Source organism: Malaclemys terrapin, chromosome 4 (genome assembly GCF_027887155.1).
Source record: "Malaclemys terrapin pileata isolate rMalTer1 chromosome 4, rMalTer1.hap1, whole genome shotgun sequence".
Taxonomy (NCBI): Eukaryota; Metazoa; Chordata; order Testudines; family Emydidae; genus Malaclemys; species Malaclemys terrapin.
This window is the reverse complement of record NC_071508.1, coordinates 73,897,638-73,917,082: the sequence shown is the minus strand read 5'-3', so window position 1 is coordinate 73,917,082 and position 19,445 is coordinate 73,897,638. Positions and strand designations below refer to the sequence as shown.

The 19,445-nt window shown below is 41.4% G+C and overlaps 1 protein-coding gene across 3 annotated transcripts in view; it reads right to left on the bottom strand.

Annotated features, from left to right (window-relative positions):
* Window positions 1-512: 512 nt before the first annotated feature.
* Window positions 513-19,445, bottom strand: part of LDLRAD3 (low density lipoprotein receptor class A domain containing 3) — a 172,537-nt gene continuing 153,604 nt past the window's right edge. For 2 of the 3 annotated variants that reach the window (XM_054025137.1, XM_054025139.1), the window contains 2 exons: window positions 4,003-4,348; window positions 513-1,037 (listed from right to left, as the gene is read on the bottom strand). In XM_054025137.1, coding sequence (XP_053881112.1) covers window positions 776-1,037; window positions 4,003-4,348 — 608 coding nt within the window. In that variant the 3' untranslated portion in view covers window positions 513-775. The remainder of the gene's footprint in view (window positions 1,038-4,002; window positions 4,349-19,445) is intronic. The other variant, XM_054025138.1, reaches the window with a different exon arrangement.

The following is a 19,445-nucleotide window of genomic DNA, read 5'->3' as shown; positions in this document are numbered from 1 at the left end:
TTAATGCCCACAAAAAGGGGGTCAAATTAAAGTTGCCCAGGCAACCTGAATTCTGTCATTTCCTATATTTTGAGTGCTTGACTTGGTAACCTTAATGTTTTTTTTAAACAGTATTTTTGTGTGGAATACCTATAGATATTACACATGCACATATATACATACATATACAGTAAAGTACACCCTGAAATACATTAAATCACAAAGTCTTAAGTATTCAACAGATCTGAACTTGAATCCCAGGCTACGTCTACACTACCTCCCTGAATCGGCGGGTAGAAATCGATCTCTCGGGGATCGAATTATCGCGTGTTGTTGGTACGTGACAATCGTTCCCCAAATCGACGCTTGTACTCCACCAGCGGAGGTAGGCGTAAGCGCCGTCGACGGGGGAGCCACGGAGGTTGATTTGCCGCCATCCTCACAGCGGGGTAAGTCAGCTCCGATACGTCGAATTCAGCTATGCTATTTGTGTAGCTGAATTTGCGTATCTTAAATCGACCCTTCCCCCCCCCCCCCCCGTAGTGAGGATGTAGCTCTAGACTTAACCCTTCCTCTATCAACTCCAGGCAGTTCAGACGTGAACCTGGATCTTCAGCTCATGGCTCTGGTCTTTGCCTATGATGAGCCCAAACACCAAAACAGAGCACCTGTAAAACTTGGGGAAGTTGGGATTTGGATTCAAATCAAATCCCATTCTGAACATCACAGCTCAGGCCCATCTCTGACGGTAACAAGCCACAGCAGACTAACCCATATACCCTTTTCAATTCCCCGGTCACATTTCTCTTTCAGCAACAGGACTGATCAGAGAGTCATTTTGCTCAGGTGTTCTCTCACGAAGCATTCTGTGATGGTCCATACTGTTACTGACACCTCTTGTCCGACTGCTGCCTGTGCTCAAGGGGCTTCCTGCCATTGGAGTGTCTGTGCTCACCAAGCTTCCTGTCCGAGATCGGTAAGGAGGGAGATCTGTCTGACTGGGGGATTCAGAATCTGAGCAGTAAGGGGGTGGAGGAAGATCAAACCAAGGGGGTCTGCTGCAAATACAAGAGAGTAACAAGGTTACTGAAGACAATGGTACTGGGGAAGTATAACGAGCTCCAGAATTGTGTTCTAACAGGTTACGAGTTGGGCAGTCAGGGACAGAGGTTCCGGGGGCAGTCAGGGGACAGGGAGAAGGGGTGGTTGGATGGGGCAGGGGTCCTGGTGGGGCTGTCAGGAATGAGAGGAGGGGTTGGATGGGGCCGCGGGGGCAAGCCAGGGGTGGGGGTTCCGGGGGCAGTCAGGGGACAGGGAGCGGAGGAGGGGGAGTGGATGGGGCAGGGGTCCCGGGAGGGCAGTCAGAGAGCAGGGAATCCGGGCCACGACCCCCTCCCCTAACCAGTCCTCCATACAATTTCTGAAACCCGATGCGGCCCTCAGGCTAAAAAGTTTACCCGCCCCTGCTCTAGAGCTTTCAGCTGGACATCATTTACAGGCACCGAATTCATTTATAAATTTACAAACAGAGGTGAAAAATCTGGGGCTGTGTATATGAGTCTCTACAAATAAAGTCAATGATGTTACTATGGAAAAAATAGGCAAAAAGTACTATTCAGAAAGGGCTACGGGCTTGTTGGAAAGAAACAGCACACTCAAATTCACATGTTTTTGGGGGGTTCACAGATATATATTGTGACATTGCACGCCATATGCTTTATAAAAATATGCTTATGAATGTGAATATGATGTAACTGGAATATGCTTTATCCAAAAGATCTCTTGTAGGGAGTCATTACAAAGCTTATAATTTACTGAGTGTGTTCATCCTATTTGTTTGCATGTATTATTTCTACATCTGAAGTTAGGAGAATAAGATATCAACTTGTATTACTGATGTAAACATATTAAGTGGAAGCCATTAAGGGTGCTTCAGAATCAATGAACTGTAAATGGCTCTGTTTACTTCCAACCCTTCCTGTGTAGGTGTGGGCCAGCCCACGAAGAATGGAGGCTGAGGTCTTACAGTGACATGTGACCATGTCACATGATGCTGGAATCCATCTTAAATCTGGGACTTTTCCATTTAGGAGGAGGGGTGGGGACCCAGAGACACAAAAGATTCCCACCTTGTGCCAAGGCTATAAAAAGGGGTGGAACAGGACAGACAGTCATGAGAAAGCTCCTGTTTACCACCTAAGATGTTTGCTGGAACTAACAAGGTCTGTACCAGGGGAAAGGATTGGGCCCAGACTAAGAAGGAGTCTAGTCTGTGAAAGAAGCTTACTGGAATATCTCTGAGGGAGAGCTATTATCTGTAATCAGTTTCTTAATGTATTAGGCTTTGACTTGCATGTTTTTGCTTTATTTTGCTTGGTGACTTACTTTGTTCTGTCTGTTATTACTTGAAACCACTTAAATCCTACTTTTTATACTTAATACAATCACTTTTGTTTATTAATGAACCCAGAGTAAGTGATTAATACCTGGGAGAGCAAACAGCTGTGCATATCTCTCTATGAGTGTTATAGAGGGCGGACAATTTATGAGTTTACCCTTTATAGGCTTTATACAGAGTAAAACAGATTTATTTGGGGTTTGGATCCCACTGGGGGCTGGGTGTTTGGGGTCACGTAACCTGCAGAGCTGTTTTCCCTTAAAGCCTGCAGCTTTGGGGGTGTGGCCCGGACCCTGGGTCTGTGTTGCAGCAGGCTAGTGTGTCTGGCTCAACAAGACAGGTTTCTTGAAAGTCCCAAGCTGGCAGGGAAAACGGGCTGAGAGGTAAGTTCAGCACATCAAGTGACAGTCCCAATGGGATCTCTGTGACCGAACCCGTCACACACATATATATATATATATATATATATATATATATATATATATTGTTTTTTGAATTTCTAAATAAGTGCAGAAGTCTTATTTGTCTAATACCTTTGGAAGCAGAGTAGTGCCAGGTATCTGGGTTATTACACTTAATACCTCTAGCACTGAAGACCTTGTGAGATACAATTTTTTAGATTTCATTTTGGCTAAGATGACAATTGATCTTTGGACAAATCCTGCAGCCCTTAATCAAGGGAGACTCATTGGGAGTGCTACAGGAGCTGGCCCTGTGTATTTAAACTCTGAGCATCTGATATTTACTATGGAGCAATCTCAGGGTTTTCATATTTCGCTCCCAGATTGGCATGAAGTAACACTGCTGAAGTGATAGTTTTCTTCCATATTGCAGTCATCTCTGTAGAACTCCGAAGAGCCAGGGGGTATTGATTACTTGTGTCAAGAGCAGGAGTGACCTCAAAAGAGAAGTGTACTCAGGTGATGCCCCTTGAATCCTTAAATCTCTTTCATGCCACTGGGTGCAGAGAGACTTCTGGACTATTAATTCTGCAGGTTAAGGTGAAGCTGGGAGGGGGAACCTTTTTCCTGTGTACACAAAAGAGGCTGGCTGAATTTGTTCCCATGTAAGTGAACTATCAATAGTTACAGGTAGGCTTGGCAGAATTTGATTTTAAAATAATTTTGATGGATAATATCAATATTTATTTAAGTATTTTTTAAAATTTCTATTTAAATGTTCACAGTTGCAGGAAATTATGGGGGGGGGGGTCGGACAATTATTTGATGAGATTCAAAGAGTTGAAGTTTTTAACCATTAAAAAACAAATGGTCAGCATCACAGGTGAAAATATACAAAGTAAATATACTTAAATCAAACTCTAATAAGTTCTCTAAAATCATATTTTCACTTTGCCTATCTGTATATTTCGATAATTTTTGTCAGTGGGTGGGTGTGCGGAGAAAACAATATTTACCAATATGATTTAATCCTTTCAAACCTAATTATAGGTCATTATAGTATAGTACAATTATAGTATTAGAATACAGGGAATATTTGTACCGACAAATAAAACAATGAGCATAAATGCTACGATGAGAACACATAGGAAGCATGGTGAACCACAGAGTCTAGGAATTGCAACTGTTAGCATAACTTTGGGGAGACTTAATTCCCATACATACCTTTGGTCTAACACAGCCTCTGAATAGGATGGTGGAGAATCCAGATCCAGTGGCCTGTGGCAGGTCTGGTTGGACATGTACTGAACTCCATTGTTGACATTGTAGGTGACGCTGCAATGGTGTGGATGATCAAGGACCACCAGCCGGGACAGGAGGACAGGGTGCTGCAGCCGATGCACAGGCAGGCTCATGAGGTTGTTGCGTTTTCGTTGGTGGTGCAAAACCAAGGCGAGGAAAGCCACCACCAGCACAAAGATAACTGAGCTGCCAATTATAGCATAGGTGATGCTGGGATAATATAGCAGTTGGTTCTCTGAGGTCACATAATCTTGGCCACTGCCAGTTTCTGCAAGACACACAAAAGAAGGGGGAAAGCTTGAGATTTTTCTCAGCGAAGAATTTGGTGCTTGTCATCAGCTGCATTTTCTGCTAATGTACCATTTGATATGCTGCCTGACTGGCTTCCAAATGAATTTTCTTCCTTAGAACTGTGGAAAACTAGCTTACTGAAAACATACATGCACAAAACAGATATTGGCTGACAGAATCACTCAGACCTCCTCGGATGCACAGATGTGCTCATGCACTAGAAGGAGATAGCAAACCAATTGGAAAGAGGAAATACACTATACATCGGAGACTGCCTTGGAATCATTCACTTTGTTACAGTGCACATGCCTTTGTTATCAACTCCACACCTGCACCTAACCAATACAGCAGATTCTTCAGGGTTAAGGTGAGGACTGTGTGCGGACATGTAGGTTCAGTACTTTGAAAGTGTATTCAGCAAAGAGTGTGAACTGAATCAGACAGATTAGAGATGGAAAAGGCCTATTATTAATGTTAAAAAAACAACAACCTTTCATAGCACTGTATGAAGCACATGCATCCGATGAAGTGGGCTGTAGCCCACGAAAGCTTATGCTCTAATAAATTTGTTAGTCTCTAAGGTGCCACAAGTACTCCTGTTCTTCTTCCATAGCACTGTAAGTTTACGTAGTGCTTTACAAATAGTAACCAGATTCTCTGTCCCTGATCAAGTTGGCAAGAGCAAACGGGACAAATGGCCACTTCTGCCAAAGAAGTCGGCACAGCCGTGACAGGGTTTAAAAAAGGGACTGTCCCAGCCAAAACAGGACGTATGGTCACCCTAAACATTATTGTTATTTGTATTATAGTAGTGCCTAGAGGCAGCAGTCTTGTTTGGGGCCCCATTGTTCTGGGCACTATAGAAATGCATCCTAAGAGACCATCCCTGTTCTGAAGAGCTTACAATCCAAATAAAAACAGTTGGGAAAGAAACAGAGGCTCAAAGAAGTGAAGTGACTTGTCCAAGGTCAGCAGCAGAGGCAGGAATGGAAACAACTGTCCTAGCCACAGGAACACGCTGCCTTTCAGTAATATTTTTTGAAGAGTTAAGACTGTCGTCTTTTAGAGGACACCTCTCTTTATACAGCAATAATTAAATGCCACTGAAGTACAAGACAAAAACATCCCTCTACCTCAGAAAAGCCATCCATCCAACCCCCCGCATTCCTGGCTATAGAGCATCAGGATAGCAAATGCTGACGGACAATTCTTGTTCCATTTATCTGCCTACACTAGCAAAACTGCTGGCCACCTAGCATTCCAAACGTTGCCAGTTATGATTTCGCTAGCAGTGAAACAAACCAAACCAAAGACATATATACAATTTCACAAAGATTCGAAGTGCTTTATGACATCTCAGGAAAGCTCTCCTTGGATCTCAGCCTCAGGATATTTGGCCTATTTCTCTTGGTGTTTCAAATTTCATATTGGTAATTCACTTTGATGATAAATGCACAACACACACTTGACAGCAACATTTAAAATAATTTCCCATTACTCAGGGAATGGAATTTAAAATGTCCCATTCTTTACTTTCAAATATCTCAGGGTTAAATAATGGATTCTTTTTTTTTCTTTCAAACAAAGAGAATGCCTGAGATGAGGGAACATAATTTCCTGCCATTATCTGAATCTGAAGAACTATTCTTCTTAAAGCAAATAAATCTGGTTCATTGACAAGATCATTATTACCACAAACCAAAAAATTCCGCTGTGGGCCAATAACAATCCAAGTCCTACCATGGTATGATTCCAAGTTTCCATGATATCCATTGTCAGACTTCAATGAACATCTTTACTAATGCTGCTAATGTTGTGGCCCTTCTACACTCTATGCTCTACACTCTAGGCCTCTCCACACAAATGTGCTGGACTGGAAGCTTTAAAAACCTCAAAATTACCAACCAATGTTTGTTCTTGGTTCACTTCAGTAAAATGAACTCGAGATTGTACGTGTGAAGAATCTCAAAGCAAGTCAAGCAAAGCAGAAAGAAGGAGCAAAGGAATTTACCTGCATTAGTACATGTGTTTACAGCTCATCACATACTGATGCTTTTTCTGTAATCCGCTCCACAATTCACTGAATGGCTGAGTTCATGTCACATTACATAAGGATGGGCCAGAGTGGGGAGAACAGTGATAATCAGATAACACGCCTCAACTCTAACTTGGTCTTCCTCTGTCAGTCAACATTGTCATTCTTCTTTAGTTTTCAGGTGAATAAAGATCATTACATCTATCTGGTTTTTGTGCTTATTTTAGATCATGGATAATCCAGATGATTTTTCTGTCCCAAATATTTATATTTTATTTGCAACAGATTTAAGGAAACTATAATCCCAGATTGAAGGCCAAATACTATTATCTTGTGGTGTCTATGTGTGAGGCAGCTACATACATTATGAGGTCCCAGTGTTTTTGTTACTGTTTACCACTCAAATTTCATTCAGCTCAATTGGCCATTTGTGGAAGTTGGGTGAGAAGAGAACATCAGTGCAGAACTGAGACTAATTAGTTACCAGGGGATTGCTTTGAAGCAGGGTAGTCCAATATATTTAATAAAAGGAGAAAAATGGGTGCAGTGCATTATATGTCAACTTCTTTGCAAGCAGAGGCATCCTAAATGGATACATAAACTTTAAACTAACATGAACAATCAGCTGCACATATACAAAATGGGAAATGACTGCCTAGGAAGGAGTACCGCGGAAAAGGATCTGGGGGGTTATAGTGGATCACAAGCTAAATATGAGTGAACAGTGTAACTCTGTTGCGAAAAAGCAAACTTCATTCTGGGATGTATTAACAGGAATGTTGTAAGCAAGACACAGTAAGTAATTCTTCTGCTCTACTCTGTGCTAATTAGGCCTCAACTGGAGTATTGTGTCCAGTTCTGGACACCATATTTCAGGAAAGATGTGGACAAATTGGAGGAACTCCAGAAAACAGTAACAAAAATAAAGATCTAGAAAACATGGCCTATGAGGAAAGATTGAAAAAGCTGGGTTTGTTTAGTCTGGAGAAGAGAAGACCGGGGGGAGGGGAGGGGGAGAGAAGGGGGGCATTGTCAACAGAGAGGAGACATGCTAATAGTTTTTAATAGGGCTGCCAAGCAATTAAAAATATTAATTGCGATTAATCACGCTGTTAAACAACAATAGAATACCATTTATTTTAAATATTTTTGGATGTTTTCTACATTTTCAAATATATTAATTTCAATTACAACACAGAATACCAAGTGTACAGTGCTCACTTAATATTTGTAATAAAAAATAAATATACACACTATAGAAAACAAAACAAAAATGTGTTTTTCAATTCACCTCATACAAGTACTGTATTGCACTCTTTATCATGAAAGTTGAACTTACAAATGTGGAATTATGATGTACAGAATAAACTGCATTCAAAAATAAAACAATGCAAAACTTTAGAGCCTACAAGTCCACTCAGTCCTACTTCTTGGTCAGCCAATCACTCAGACAAACAAGGTTTGTTACAATTTGAAGGAGATGATGCTGTCTGCTTCTTGTTTACAGTATCATTTGAAAGTGAGAACAGGCGTTCGCATGGCACTCTTTTGGCTGGCATTGCAAGATATTTATGTGCCAGATGCGCTGAAGATTCATATGTCCCTTCATGCTTCAACCACCATTTCAGAGGACAGGCTTCCATGCTAATGAGGGGTTCTGCTTGATAACGATCCAAAGCAGTGCGACTGACGCATGTTCATTTCATCATCTGAGTCAGATGCCACCAGCAGAAGGCTGATTTTCTTTTTTGGTGGTTTGGGTTCTGTAGTTTCCGCATCAGAGTGTTGCTCTTTTAAGACTTCTGAAAGCATGCTCCACACCTCGTCCCTCTGATTTTGGACAGCACTTCAGATTCTTAAACCTTGGGTCGAGTGCTGTACCTATTTTTAGAACTCTCACATCGGTACCTTCTTTGCGTTTTGTCAAATCTGCTGTGAAAGTGTTCTTAATTTAGCATACCTGGCATGTAAATACCTTGAAACACCGGCTACAAAAGTGCCATGCGAACGCCTGTTCTCACTTTCAGGTGACATTATAAATAAGAAGCAGGCAGCAGTATCGCCTGTCAATGTAAACAAACTTGTTTTTCTTAGCGATTGGCAGAAGAAGGACTGAGTGGATTTGTAGGCTCTAAAGTTTTACGTCATTTTGTTTTTGAGTGCAGTTATGTAACCAAGAAAAATCTGCATTTGTAAGTTACACTTTCGCGATAAAGAGATTGCATTTCAGTACTTGTATGAGGTGAATTGAAAGATACTATTTCTTTTATCTTTTTACAGTGCAAATATTTGTAATAAAAATAATATTTAGTGCACACCGCGCACTTTGTATTCTGTGTTGTAATTGAAATCAATATTGAAAAACATCAAACAATATTTAATAAATTTCCATTGGTATTCTATTGTTATAAGTGAGATTAATCATGATTAATTTTCCTGTGTTCCCATCCAGTTCACTGTACTTCCGTGAAAGCTGCTACAACCACAGTAATCTAAGAGCTATACATACCAGATCTGGTTTATTTAGCCTGTCTTGAGCACTGGCCAATGCCTGATGCTTCAGAGAAAGGCATCCCTCCCAGTCTCCCCTCCAAAAAATCTTGCAGAAAACTTCAGAAACTTTCTCCTTTTGCAGGAACAGGTACGCACTACTTACTGCCTACTCCACTTGTGGGGATAAGGGTTCAGTCTGAAAAGCAACAGCTACTGTCAAGAGGCCCTTCTCTCCTATCCTGTGGTGGACAATAGGGGGTCCCAAGATTGTACAGAGTCAATAGTTTAACTTTTTTCTGTTAGCTTGAGAAGACCTAACACAATGGAAACTTACTGGTTTTCTTTCTCCATTTCAGTGCTATTTAAACAGAATAATCTTAAATCTAATCTTCCTGATGTATGGCTGTAGCATGCCAAGTTGATAAATCCAGTATGCAAAAGATGAGGGAGTCCTATCACGTGATCCTGCCATGTCAGTACTGTTTGGTTTGCACTCTTTGAAAAGGCAAAGCTTCCAGTTCAAACAAAGATTAGAAACAATAAGCATTCCTTAAAGGTCAATTTTCAGAACAATTCGCCAGAGAGGAAGACTATACCTCTTTAAGAAAAAAAAAAATTAAAAAGAAGACCTTTCCATAGCTGTGCTATGGAAAATATTATAGCATGTTTTCTTCCTACTAAGATGGATCGTATAATATGTGCAAGACATTTCTGATGAGGTTTTACTACTACTTTTGTCAAAAAACATTTGCAGAAGAAAAAATGCTATCGCTATATATATATTTCAAAAGTATTTCTGGAGAGACTTATGACAGATCTCTCTGTGACGGGTTGGATCACAGAAACCCCGTTGGGGCTGCCAACTGATGTGCCAAGACTACTTCTGCTCCTGCCTTCCCTGCCAGCTTGGGACTCCAGAACCCTGCCTGGTTGTGCCAGACACGCTTGCCGGCCACAAACGCAGACCCCGGTCTGAACCACATCCCACAAACTGCAAGCTTAACTGAAAGCAGCTTAAGAAGTGTTCCTGTCTTTAACACTCAGATGCCCAACTCCCAATGGGGTCCAAACCCCAAATAAATCCGTTTTACCCTATAAACTCATAAATTGTTTGCCCTCTATAACACTGAGAGAGAGATATGCATAGCTGTTTGCACCCCCCCCCCCAGGTATTAATACATACTCTGTTAATTAATGAGTAAAAAGTGATTTCATTAAAAACAAAAAGTAGAATTTAAGTGGTTCCAAGTAGTAATAGACAGAACAAAGTGAGTTACCAAGCAAAATAAAATAAAACACGCAAGCCTATGCCTAATACAGTAAGAAAACTGAATACAGATAATACCTCACCCTCAGAGGTGTTTCAGTAAGCTTCCTTTTACAGACTAGTCTCCTTCTAGTCTGGGTCCAGCAATCACTCACACCCCCTGTGGTTACTGTCCTTTGTTCCAGTTTCTTTCAGGTATCCTTTGGGGTGAAGAGGCTCTCTCCTGAGCCAGCAGAAGACAAAATGGAGGCGTCTCCCAGGGGTTTAAATAGACTTTCTCTTGTGGATGGACACCCCTCCCTCCCCCTGCATAGAATCCCAGCTACAAGATGGAATTTTGGAGTCACATGGGCAAATCGCATGTCCATGCATGACTCAGAACTTATATTGTTCACATGCTACCTTGAACGTCCTCAAATAGACTTATGTGGATTGGAGCCTTCCAAGATCCATTGTCCGTTAAATGTTTCTTGATTGGGCACTTAACTTGCCCATTCTTTTCTCAAGAAGCTGACCAAATGCTTTACAAGGCTACTTAAAATCAAGCAAGTGCACAGCCAATATTCATAACTTTGAATACAAAAATGATACATGCATACAAACAGGAGGAACAGATTCAGTAGATCATAACCTTTACAGAGATGTGTTACATGGCATATGTAGCATTACACATATTCCAGTTATGTCATATATACATTCATAAGCATATTTCCATAAAGCCTTATGGGGTGCAACGTCACACTCTCCATCTAGAATTCTTTACCCAGGAAATCTTTCAATAAGAGGAAGCCCTGCATGCTCTCCTCTCAGAAAGGATGCAGCTAACTCACTTGTTTGTTTTTTAATTTAATCACCGTGTTGTCTTATCAAAGCCTTTAATTTGAGGAGAAAGCTTTCCAGTGAGAGACTGTAGGTGCAATGCTGCTTCCCATACATGTCCCTTTCTGTTATCACACAACTTCCATATCCAGAACAGTGGCATGGGCCAGCAGCTTCTCCTTTGTGAATTTTTAGCAGCACACATACAGAGCACAATGTGATAGGCAGAGGGGCGGAAATAAGGACCCTGGCAGCATCGTGGCTGGATGCACGATAGTGGTTTAGAAAAATATATGACTCTTTAGTTCTGCTCTAATAACTTTCAGTAAATGTTTACACACTGCAGAAGTCGCTGAACTAAGTTTCTTGGTAATGCAGTCATCTTTTCCAGTGGAAAAGGACAGACGTACTACCCAGATAGGTTTACAAAGCAATGTCTGCTCTACTGTTTCTTGTATTTGACAGAAAAAGAGAGCGGGCAGACTGATTTAAATCAGATTTATATTTTTTTGTTAACAAGATCTATGTATTCTGATAGCATGATGTATAAACAGTTAATCAATGCCACTAATGCCTATTAAACCTTATTACCCGGGAATTGCTAAATGTGCAAACTAGAAGCTTCTGAGTGTAAGAAACTTCGTAAACAATTTAGGAAAAGGCTGATCAGGAAAACGTTACGAGTTGCGCTCAGAGGACTATTTTATTGACTGGGAACAAATTCGCTCTCTCAAAGTTTTAAAAAAGATCTGAGAGTAACGGCATTAAGCCTGTAAGACGCTGGGACGAAGGGCTATTATTCTATCTTTCACAAGCCTCTGCTCGAGCTTGGCTTTTTTCACACTTCATCAGGGAGAAAGCTTTTGAAACGTGAAATCTGAGCCGACATCTGTAGCCTTAATGAACACAAGTCACGGTCCATCTCCAACAAAGACACTACTGTAGCAACACATTTAAATTCCAAACCATTCAAAAGTGGGGCTGCAGCCTCGGAAGGTTACAGGAGACAAAATTCAAACAGACGGAATTCAAACACAGACATGCAGACTGTTAGCACATTATTTATTATTTGTACGGCAGTAGCGCTTCCACGCTTCATTTAAGGATTAAGGGCCCAACTTCCCAAATTTCTCATCTTTGTATGGTTTCATGTTCCATTAAAACAAATCACATATGGATTGGACTGTCAAATGGCTTGTTACTCTGGTGTGGCCTATTTCAATTTCTGTATTCAGGTTTTTGTTTTTAAAGTACAAACAGGTGTGGTCAGTGTGGTATCATAATGTCACTATATTGTTTTTCTTTAAGAAGGTCTAATTCAGGTCAGAAGGTGCCCTAAGAGTTTAACTGCAGGTCTGTGCAGTATGCTTTCCCCTCACTTATATTTCCAGCAAAGCGGATGTCATGTGCTTAAAAAGAGGAGGGGATCAGGAAAGCTCTTTACCCAGTCCAGTATTCTGTGCTAGCATTTTACCTATGTAAAATTTAAAACCCTCTTGCCTTGACTGTGCAATACAAGAAGAGAGCTTGTGACAGTTTCTGCAGCTGCTGGGTAGTACTGAATGAGCAGATGTTGACTCATCAGATTGAAGTTCAAGAGTCTCACCTCTCACATGCCCTCCCTTTTATCTTAGACAAGGTTGGATAATTGTTCAACGCACTCCTTGCATCCCAATTTAAATGTTTAAAGAAAAAAGGGCAGAGCAGCAAACTCAGCAAACAAGTAGAGAATTAAAAAATACTTAGCTGCAACCATGGCAACCAAAGTTCTAAAATTAACTTGAGGGTGATGTAAAAGCTTGCAAAGCCAGAATCTGCTATCAAGCATGGAAACAAGGGCCCAGGTTTTGCAACTGGATGAAGGCCAAAGAGGAAATTAAAGTGTTACTGAAAAACAAGGAGGACCGTCCTGCCGTGAATCTGAGCAGCACTTCATGGACATCTGATATTCCAGTGGCTGGTGATCTGATTAATACTGGCAGAATGGAAACGCTGCACAAAACGAAGAGGAAGAACGTTCTCCTAATAATGCTCTCCTCTGGTAACCTGGAGGAGTTTAGTTTCTTCTATTCCTGTCTTTCTTTTCTCTTCGAAAAATGCTGTGCATGTTTGAATCATCAAGGAAGCTGCCGTGGACATGGATTCCTTTAAATTCCTTATACTAAAAAGTCTTATCTGCACTAGAGAAATTTACAAAATGACTCCTACCAGTGAGAGTCTAGCATAGCCAAAGCTCTAGGGGAGTTTCCAACATTTTTACCAACAAGTTACTTACAGCAGCTTTGTAACAGGTGGTCTCAAAATGCTCTGCTTTCTAACCTGATGGTGACACAGACTTGGTAAATGGGGCAAGGTCTCTGGCACAAAAGCTGTACTCTTTTTGTAGGACTTGAAAATGCTCTTGGTCATAGCAAGTTGCATCCTAGGGTCTAACATCACACCTAAACTGTGCATCTGTGTTATAAACATAAGTTCTACAACACTGCTGGCAGCTGACCCCAACCTACAGACATTGCCTATGTGTTGTCTGGATCAAGCCACAGCCAGCGTTCTCCAACTGCAGTGGAGATGACAAAAACAGCACTGTAACACGGAGTTGTTTATCTGGAGGGCTGATCTGTACCCCATTTTGAAGAATATGTATTAGAGTATTTTGTACTCATGAAAACTAAGATGCAAAGGAGATAAGCAATTAACCAAAAGGGTCTGCACCAGCCACAGGATATAGTTGGATCTCAACTGTATAAGAAATGCCCCAATATGGGTCAGAATGCAGCAAAATGGTGCCAGAGAAGAGAGATTTCCATGAAGGAGGAGCGATTAGATAATTCTAAAGAACAAGGGGAAAAAACCATGGGGATTTGAGGGAAGGAATATGTTAATGGAAAGAAAAAAAAGTTGTGCACCCAGCCCACAAAACCCAGGAGGTCTTTAGTGGAGTCTCCCACATCAGTGGAAGCTCTGTTCCATTGAGCAAATAAAGACAGAACATTCACATGGATTTTTCACTAAATTCCTTTGGGGAGCAGAAGCAAACTGATGTGACACCCCCAGACAATTGGCATCAGCACTGCCTAGCCTGTTCGATGGCCCATTAAGGGTCAGCTATACAATTGACCCATTGAGAGAAGGTAGAGGCTACACCGAATGAGTCCGCAAGGCATGTAGGGGCATGCCTATGGACAGAGAACTCTTAGGCTTTTCCATGCCATGTGCTGTGAAGCTTGTGTTTGGGACACAAGAAGTACAAGCCACATGGCAAAAGGGATATAAAAGGCAGGTACATTTTGTATTCATTCCTGCTTACCTCTGGAATAACTTTTCTACAAATGAAGCTCTGAACAAAGGACTGAATGACCCATCCAAGCTGTGGATGTGTTCCAAGGGACTTTCAAGCCAGGAAACTCACCAATACTGCTAAGAACTTGATATATGGACTTTGAAGTCTCTGTATAGATCAGAGTGCTTTATCATTTAACTGTTCTCTCCTTGTTTTTTCTTTTTTTCCTTTGTAATAAACCTTTAGTGTTAGACACTAAAGGATTGGCTGGTGGTGTGGTATTTTGGATAAGATCCAACCTGATATTGACCTGGCAATGTGGCTGGCCCTTAGGGGTCAGAAGAACATTTTGTATAGTGAGCATAGTTTTAAATAACTTCTTACTATACTGGACCTATGTGCTGATTGGGAGTCAGACAACTGGAATGCAGTAAAGGGGGCTCTGTGATTTCTTCTTTAGCTTTTTGATAACCATTGTGGGAGATCAGGAGCATAGTTCGTGACTGTTTGGGGAGTCTAACTTCAGTGTTACCCACCAGTTTCGGGAGTATCTGCTCTCCCTTTTGCAGCCTGCCCTGACCTTGGCATTTTCAGTAAGGGCTGCCCCAGACACACTGGGTCACACTCCCCACAATATAATTTTGAGTGCTTTGCCTGGTATAATTTAAAGGGTCTTAAGTAGCATAAGACAAATTGTGAGAGAAAATAAAGAAACAACTTGCCCAAATCAGCAAAAGAGTGGATTTAAAGCAAAAAGGAAGAAAGTCACCAGATCTGTGATGCTGCTGGCTTACAATCTAAACCTCTGTGGAAGGTTGGCATTTTAGCTAATTTTCCATGTAATCACTGTAAATCTTGGGGGTGGAGGGCAAGTTTCTAAACAAAACAGAATTTAAAAAAAATCATTCCAATAAAAAAGGTAAAGTACTCAAGCTTGAGGGAAGATGAGAAATTGTGCACTCTTCATCCATCCACCTGTTTTCATCAAATAAGCGCAAGTCTCAAAAGCACAGGCGCTTGATTTATTCTGGATGGTCTAAATCTATAAAATCTATGAGCCTATATAAACGTACACAGTTTAGATGGAACCAGCTATTGTGCAGGAATAACAGAGTTTACTTTAAATCACACGTTTACTTGTTTTACTTTGGGCTGGGAGTGGGGGAGGAGTAGACATACATGGCATTAAATAGAAATTGCAAATTAAGTACTTCCCAGATGTTGTGTTAGCAGTATGGACAGTTGGTACATAAGAGGGATAATAAGGCTTGAAGAGTTACAATGGAAGGGTTTACTGAGCCTGCAGAGTCAGCTGTACTTGGTTAGAAATACTGCTAGCTTATGTGTGATTTAGATATACTGTGGAGTGTATTTTTAATCAGCTTCTAAATGTAGTCTAATCATTCAAGGACTGTATGTTAAGAAACAGTCCCTGTGAAAAATTGCTAGCACAAAGTCTATCTTCTGTGACTGGTATATTACTTTTATGAACCCTATTTCTGTCTAGAAATGTGAAGAGAAATAGATCCTGTCAGATAAGCAGCCTGCATGGTTTCCCTCACTAAAGATACTGGTCTGATGATTTAGAAACCCTTAGTACACCAGAATCATGGGTAAAAATCAAAATAGGAACTGGAGAGAGACAAGGCCTAATATGTCATCTAGTCCACCCCCCAAATGGTCCAGTCAGTCATATTTAATCTCACTGGTTAAGATACAGAGGGACATAGTTACGGTCTCTGCATTGCTGATTTCTGCAGGCAGAAAGCTTTCCTGGGTCAGGGATTTAGTGGTGCAAATCAATGACAAATACCATTCCAACAAGGTCCCTGGGTCCTCTGGTGTACAGCCCACGAAGAGTGCAGGGCTGGGCAGGGAGGGCGGCAAACCAGGGCAACCAGATGGAGTTGGGCTGATTCCTGAGTCAAGTCCAGATGGAGTTTAAATGCAGTTCTATGTGGAAAAGTAACTGTATAAATGGCATCATGAGGTTCCATATTCATTAAGTTGCTCTGATTTCATATCAGATGTGCTCAGTTTGCAAGTAAAATTACGGGGGGGGGGGGGGTTTCCTGGCTGATAGCCCTGTAAGCTCAGCATGAGACAATCATCACCAGTAACAAAGGTTCTGGCAATCCAACTGGTGCCCTCAGCGATGCTTATGTAGTGATGCCTGCGCAAAGTGCACCCCCTGCACTCACCACAGGGGCAAAACAAGCTCAGTATGTTTTAAACCAGACTTTACATTACTGTCATCACTGAGAAATAAACATCCTTCCCCTTTGACTATGTGTGGTCATTCCATATTCATGCCTACTGCGATAAAGACTAATTTATGTATTTTAATATAGCACTAGGCAAGGTATGTTATCCCCACATGAGTTAATCTTAATAACCAGCTGGCATCGTATGAGAGAGTTTATTCTATTTGGGTGTTAAATTATGCATGAGTAAATATCACAATCAGGTGTTTTACAATATAAATTAAAAAAAAACAAAAGAAAAAGGAATACATAAAAAGCAGTAACAATGCTAAATCTGTCCTTAGGGCAGCTTTAAGATAGCCCTGTGTTTGATCATGAGAAAAGGGTGCTCTGCACAGCCTTTAAAACATTAACATGCCCTTGTGTTAATATAACAGAGCAATATAAAAGAACAAAGCAGTTTCCACAACGAAGTCTCTCAGATATTGGCGCATACAAATGGCTATCTCACAGCCCAAAGAAGGCCTGAAACCAGGAAGACGACATTTTTTAACGCTGAATGGCAGAAGCATCCCACTTGATAACTAGAAAACATGACTGATGTGGAAAATGTTTTAAAGTTTGTGATTCTCTGGAAAAGACACTGTGGTTTTCACTTGCAATTTTTCCTCCTTGCTGTGTTTCCTATGATTCATCTGGATTATTTTTACGCCTGAAGGAGTCCAAAAGTTTTAGTTATATGACTATTATCTCCACAATGCCCAGCAATGGTAGCCCCTCAATCTGTGCTATCTTGTCAGAGCCTACATATTAAGTTTGGCCAGTGTTGGGACATCTCCAGGTGAAGATGAGTCAGTATGTGACACTCTTCCCGCTGAACTGATTTTCCAATATGGCTGCAGGGAGAACTGAAGTGTCCTCTGTCAGAGGAGATGTGAAACACAGGGTCACAATTCAGGGTGCACTTGTATTCCCTTTCTGTGGTCCAGCAAAGGCACCCACTCTTAGGCTTCTGGCTCTGTCGCCATCACTGCTTTGGGGTGGAGAGACAACTCTCTGTCACCTAACCAGGTATTTCTAGGCTGCACAGTTCCCTGTCGATACTGTGAATTCCCCAACATGGCAAACTGCCTCAGCAAGAGGCTTCTTCGGAGGCTATAAGCAGCATAATTGCCCACAATTATAAGGTACCACACAGCTCTTTCTAAGCAAGCACATTTATTCTTAGGGTTAAAGCATTACAGAGAAAACACATGAAAACAATAAAATAACCTACATGAATGTTAAGCTTACTAGCGATCAACCCAACTCCAAAAAGGGCTCTGGCAAGTGAACAGTCCTTCAGACCTCACCAAGGGGTTTTTCTGTGGATACAAGTTCATAACCACTTTGCCTCAGAACAAAAACCGCCAGGAATCGGAGAGTCACTTCTTATACAGCTTGGATCTTTGATCTGTCTTCACATAACAGTTGATCACCAGACAAAAGGTCCCCTATTCAGGGTGAAGCTTCAGAAGGCTGAGCTTTTGCATACCTGGAAGGTTTACCTTTGCATACACCCCGCCGCCCTATAGATTTCCTGGAAAACACACAACTTTAAAAGTTCACATTGTTATTGTGGGATTGGATGTAAAGTCTTTAGGGAGGAGACCGAACTTGGGAGTGTTATGAGCTTCAAAGAAATAGCTGAAACACAAACATTTGTATTTTAATACAATGAACTCCTAAGATACTTAAACTTAATTCAAGAAGGTTTAACTTCTTTCAATAAAGCGTGTCTGGGATATGCCAGAAATTGCCATATCTGTCACACAGAGGTCCCTAGCACTTGTGATTTTTTAAAAGAATCCTTAGGTGTGTTTAACTTTACACCCTATTCAAATTCCTCATCAGGTTGCTATGCATTCTGCCTCCTTAAAACTTCCCCTGGAGTTCATCCAAACACATTAGGTGCTGCAACACAAATTAATACAAATTAATACCTGATCAGGTATTTTCTGACGAAACAGCATCATTGAAAAATGCCAATTTGGCGAACCCAAAGCATCTCATGGAAACATCTTGGGTTTGATGAACTTTAGTTTAATCACAGATGGCGTCCTGATGGAACCAAGCCTTGCTTCCAAGTAGGCTGCTGGGCATTCCATGATTGCCAGGGTCTGTGGCTCTGGGGCAGCCCCGCCATACAGACTTCCTTCAGCCTGGGGACCTCAGGGCTTCTAAGGTCCACTGCAGTTTCACCATGCTCCTGAGGAGGCAGTTGGATGCCAGTTGGCCTAGGAGTCTGGAAGCCCAGCCCATATGGCAGGGCTGACAGGGACCCTATGCTGTCCTGGCACCACAGATCCTGGGAGCCCAAGCAGCTGCTGCCTGAAATATTCTTGTTAGTTTCACCACCGCTACAGTAACCAGTAGTTCAAGGTTATCATCCTCTGCCCCAGAGACAGAAAGTGGAAGAGTATAATACTTTGAACTGACAGAGCACCTTCCTTCAAAGGATATCCAAGAGCTTTGCAAAGATGAATAGCCACAAACCTCCTGTGAAGCTGGTGAACATTATTTTCATTTTACAGATGGAAAAAGCAAGGGAGACAGACAATTAAGTGTGTTGCCTAAGGTCACATACAAAATTTGTGGCAGAGTCAGAAAAAAGAATCCAGGTGTCCTGAGAGCCGGCGCTGGTACTTTAGCCAGGAAGCCCTTCTTTCCCCATATGTGATGTCTTCACTAGTACAAATAGGTGCATCTTTTGCAATGAGATTGTTAACACAAAATAGCTGTCTTGTAAAATCCTAGTGAAGACAATAGTATTGCCAACCCCAGATAGCTGAAAATAATAAATTGGGCTCTGAAAAGCCATGAGATTTTAAACCAGTCATGAGTTAAAAAAAAAAAAAAAATTTGGATTCATTTTATTTGCCTTACAGTTTGAGTTTTTAGGATTCGCTGGGGCCTCATTTTTATGCTTTCCTCTGC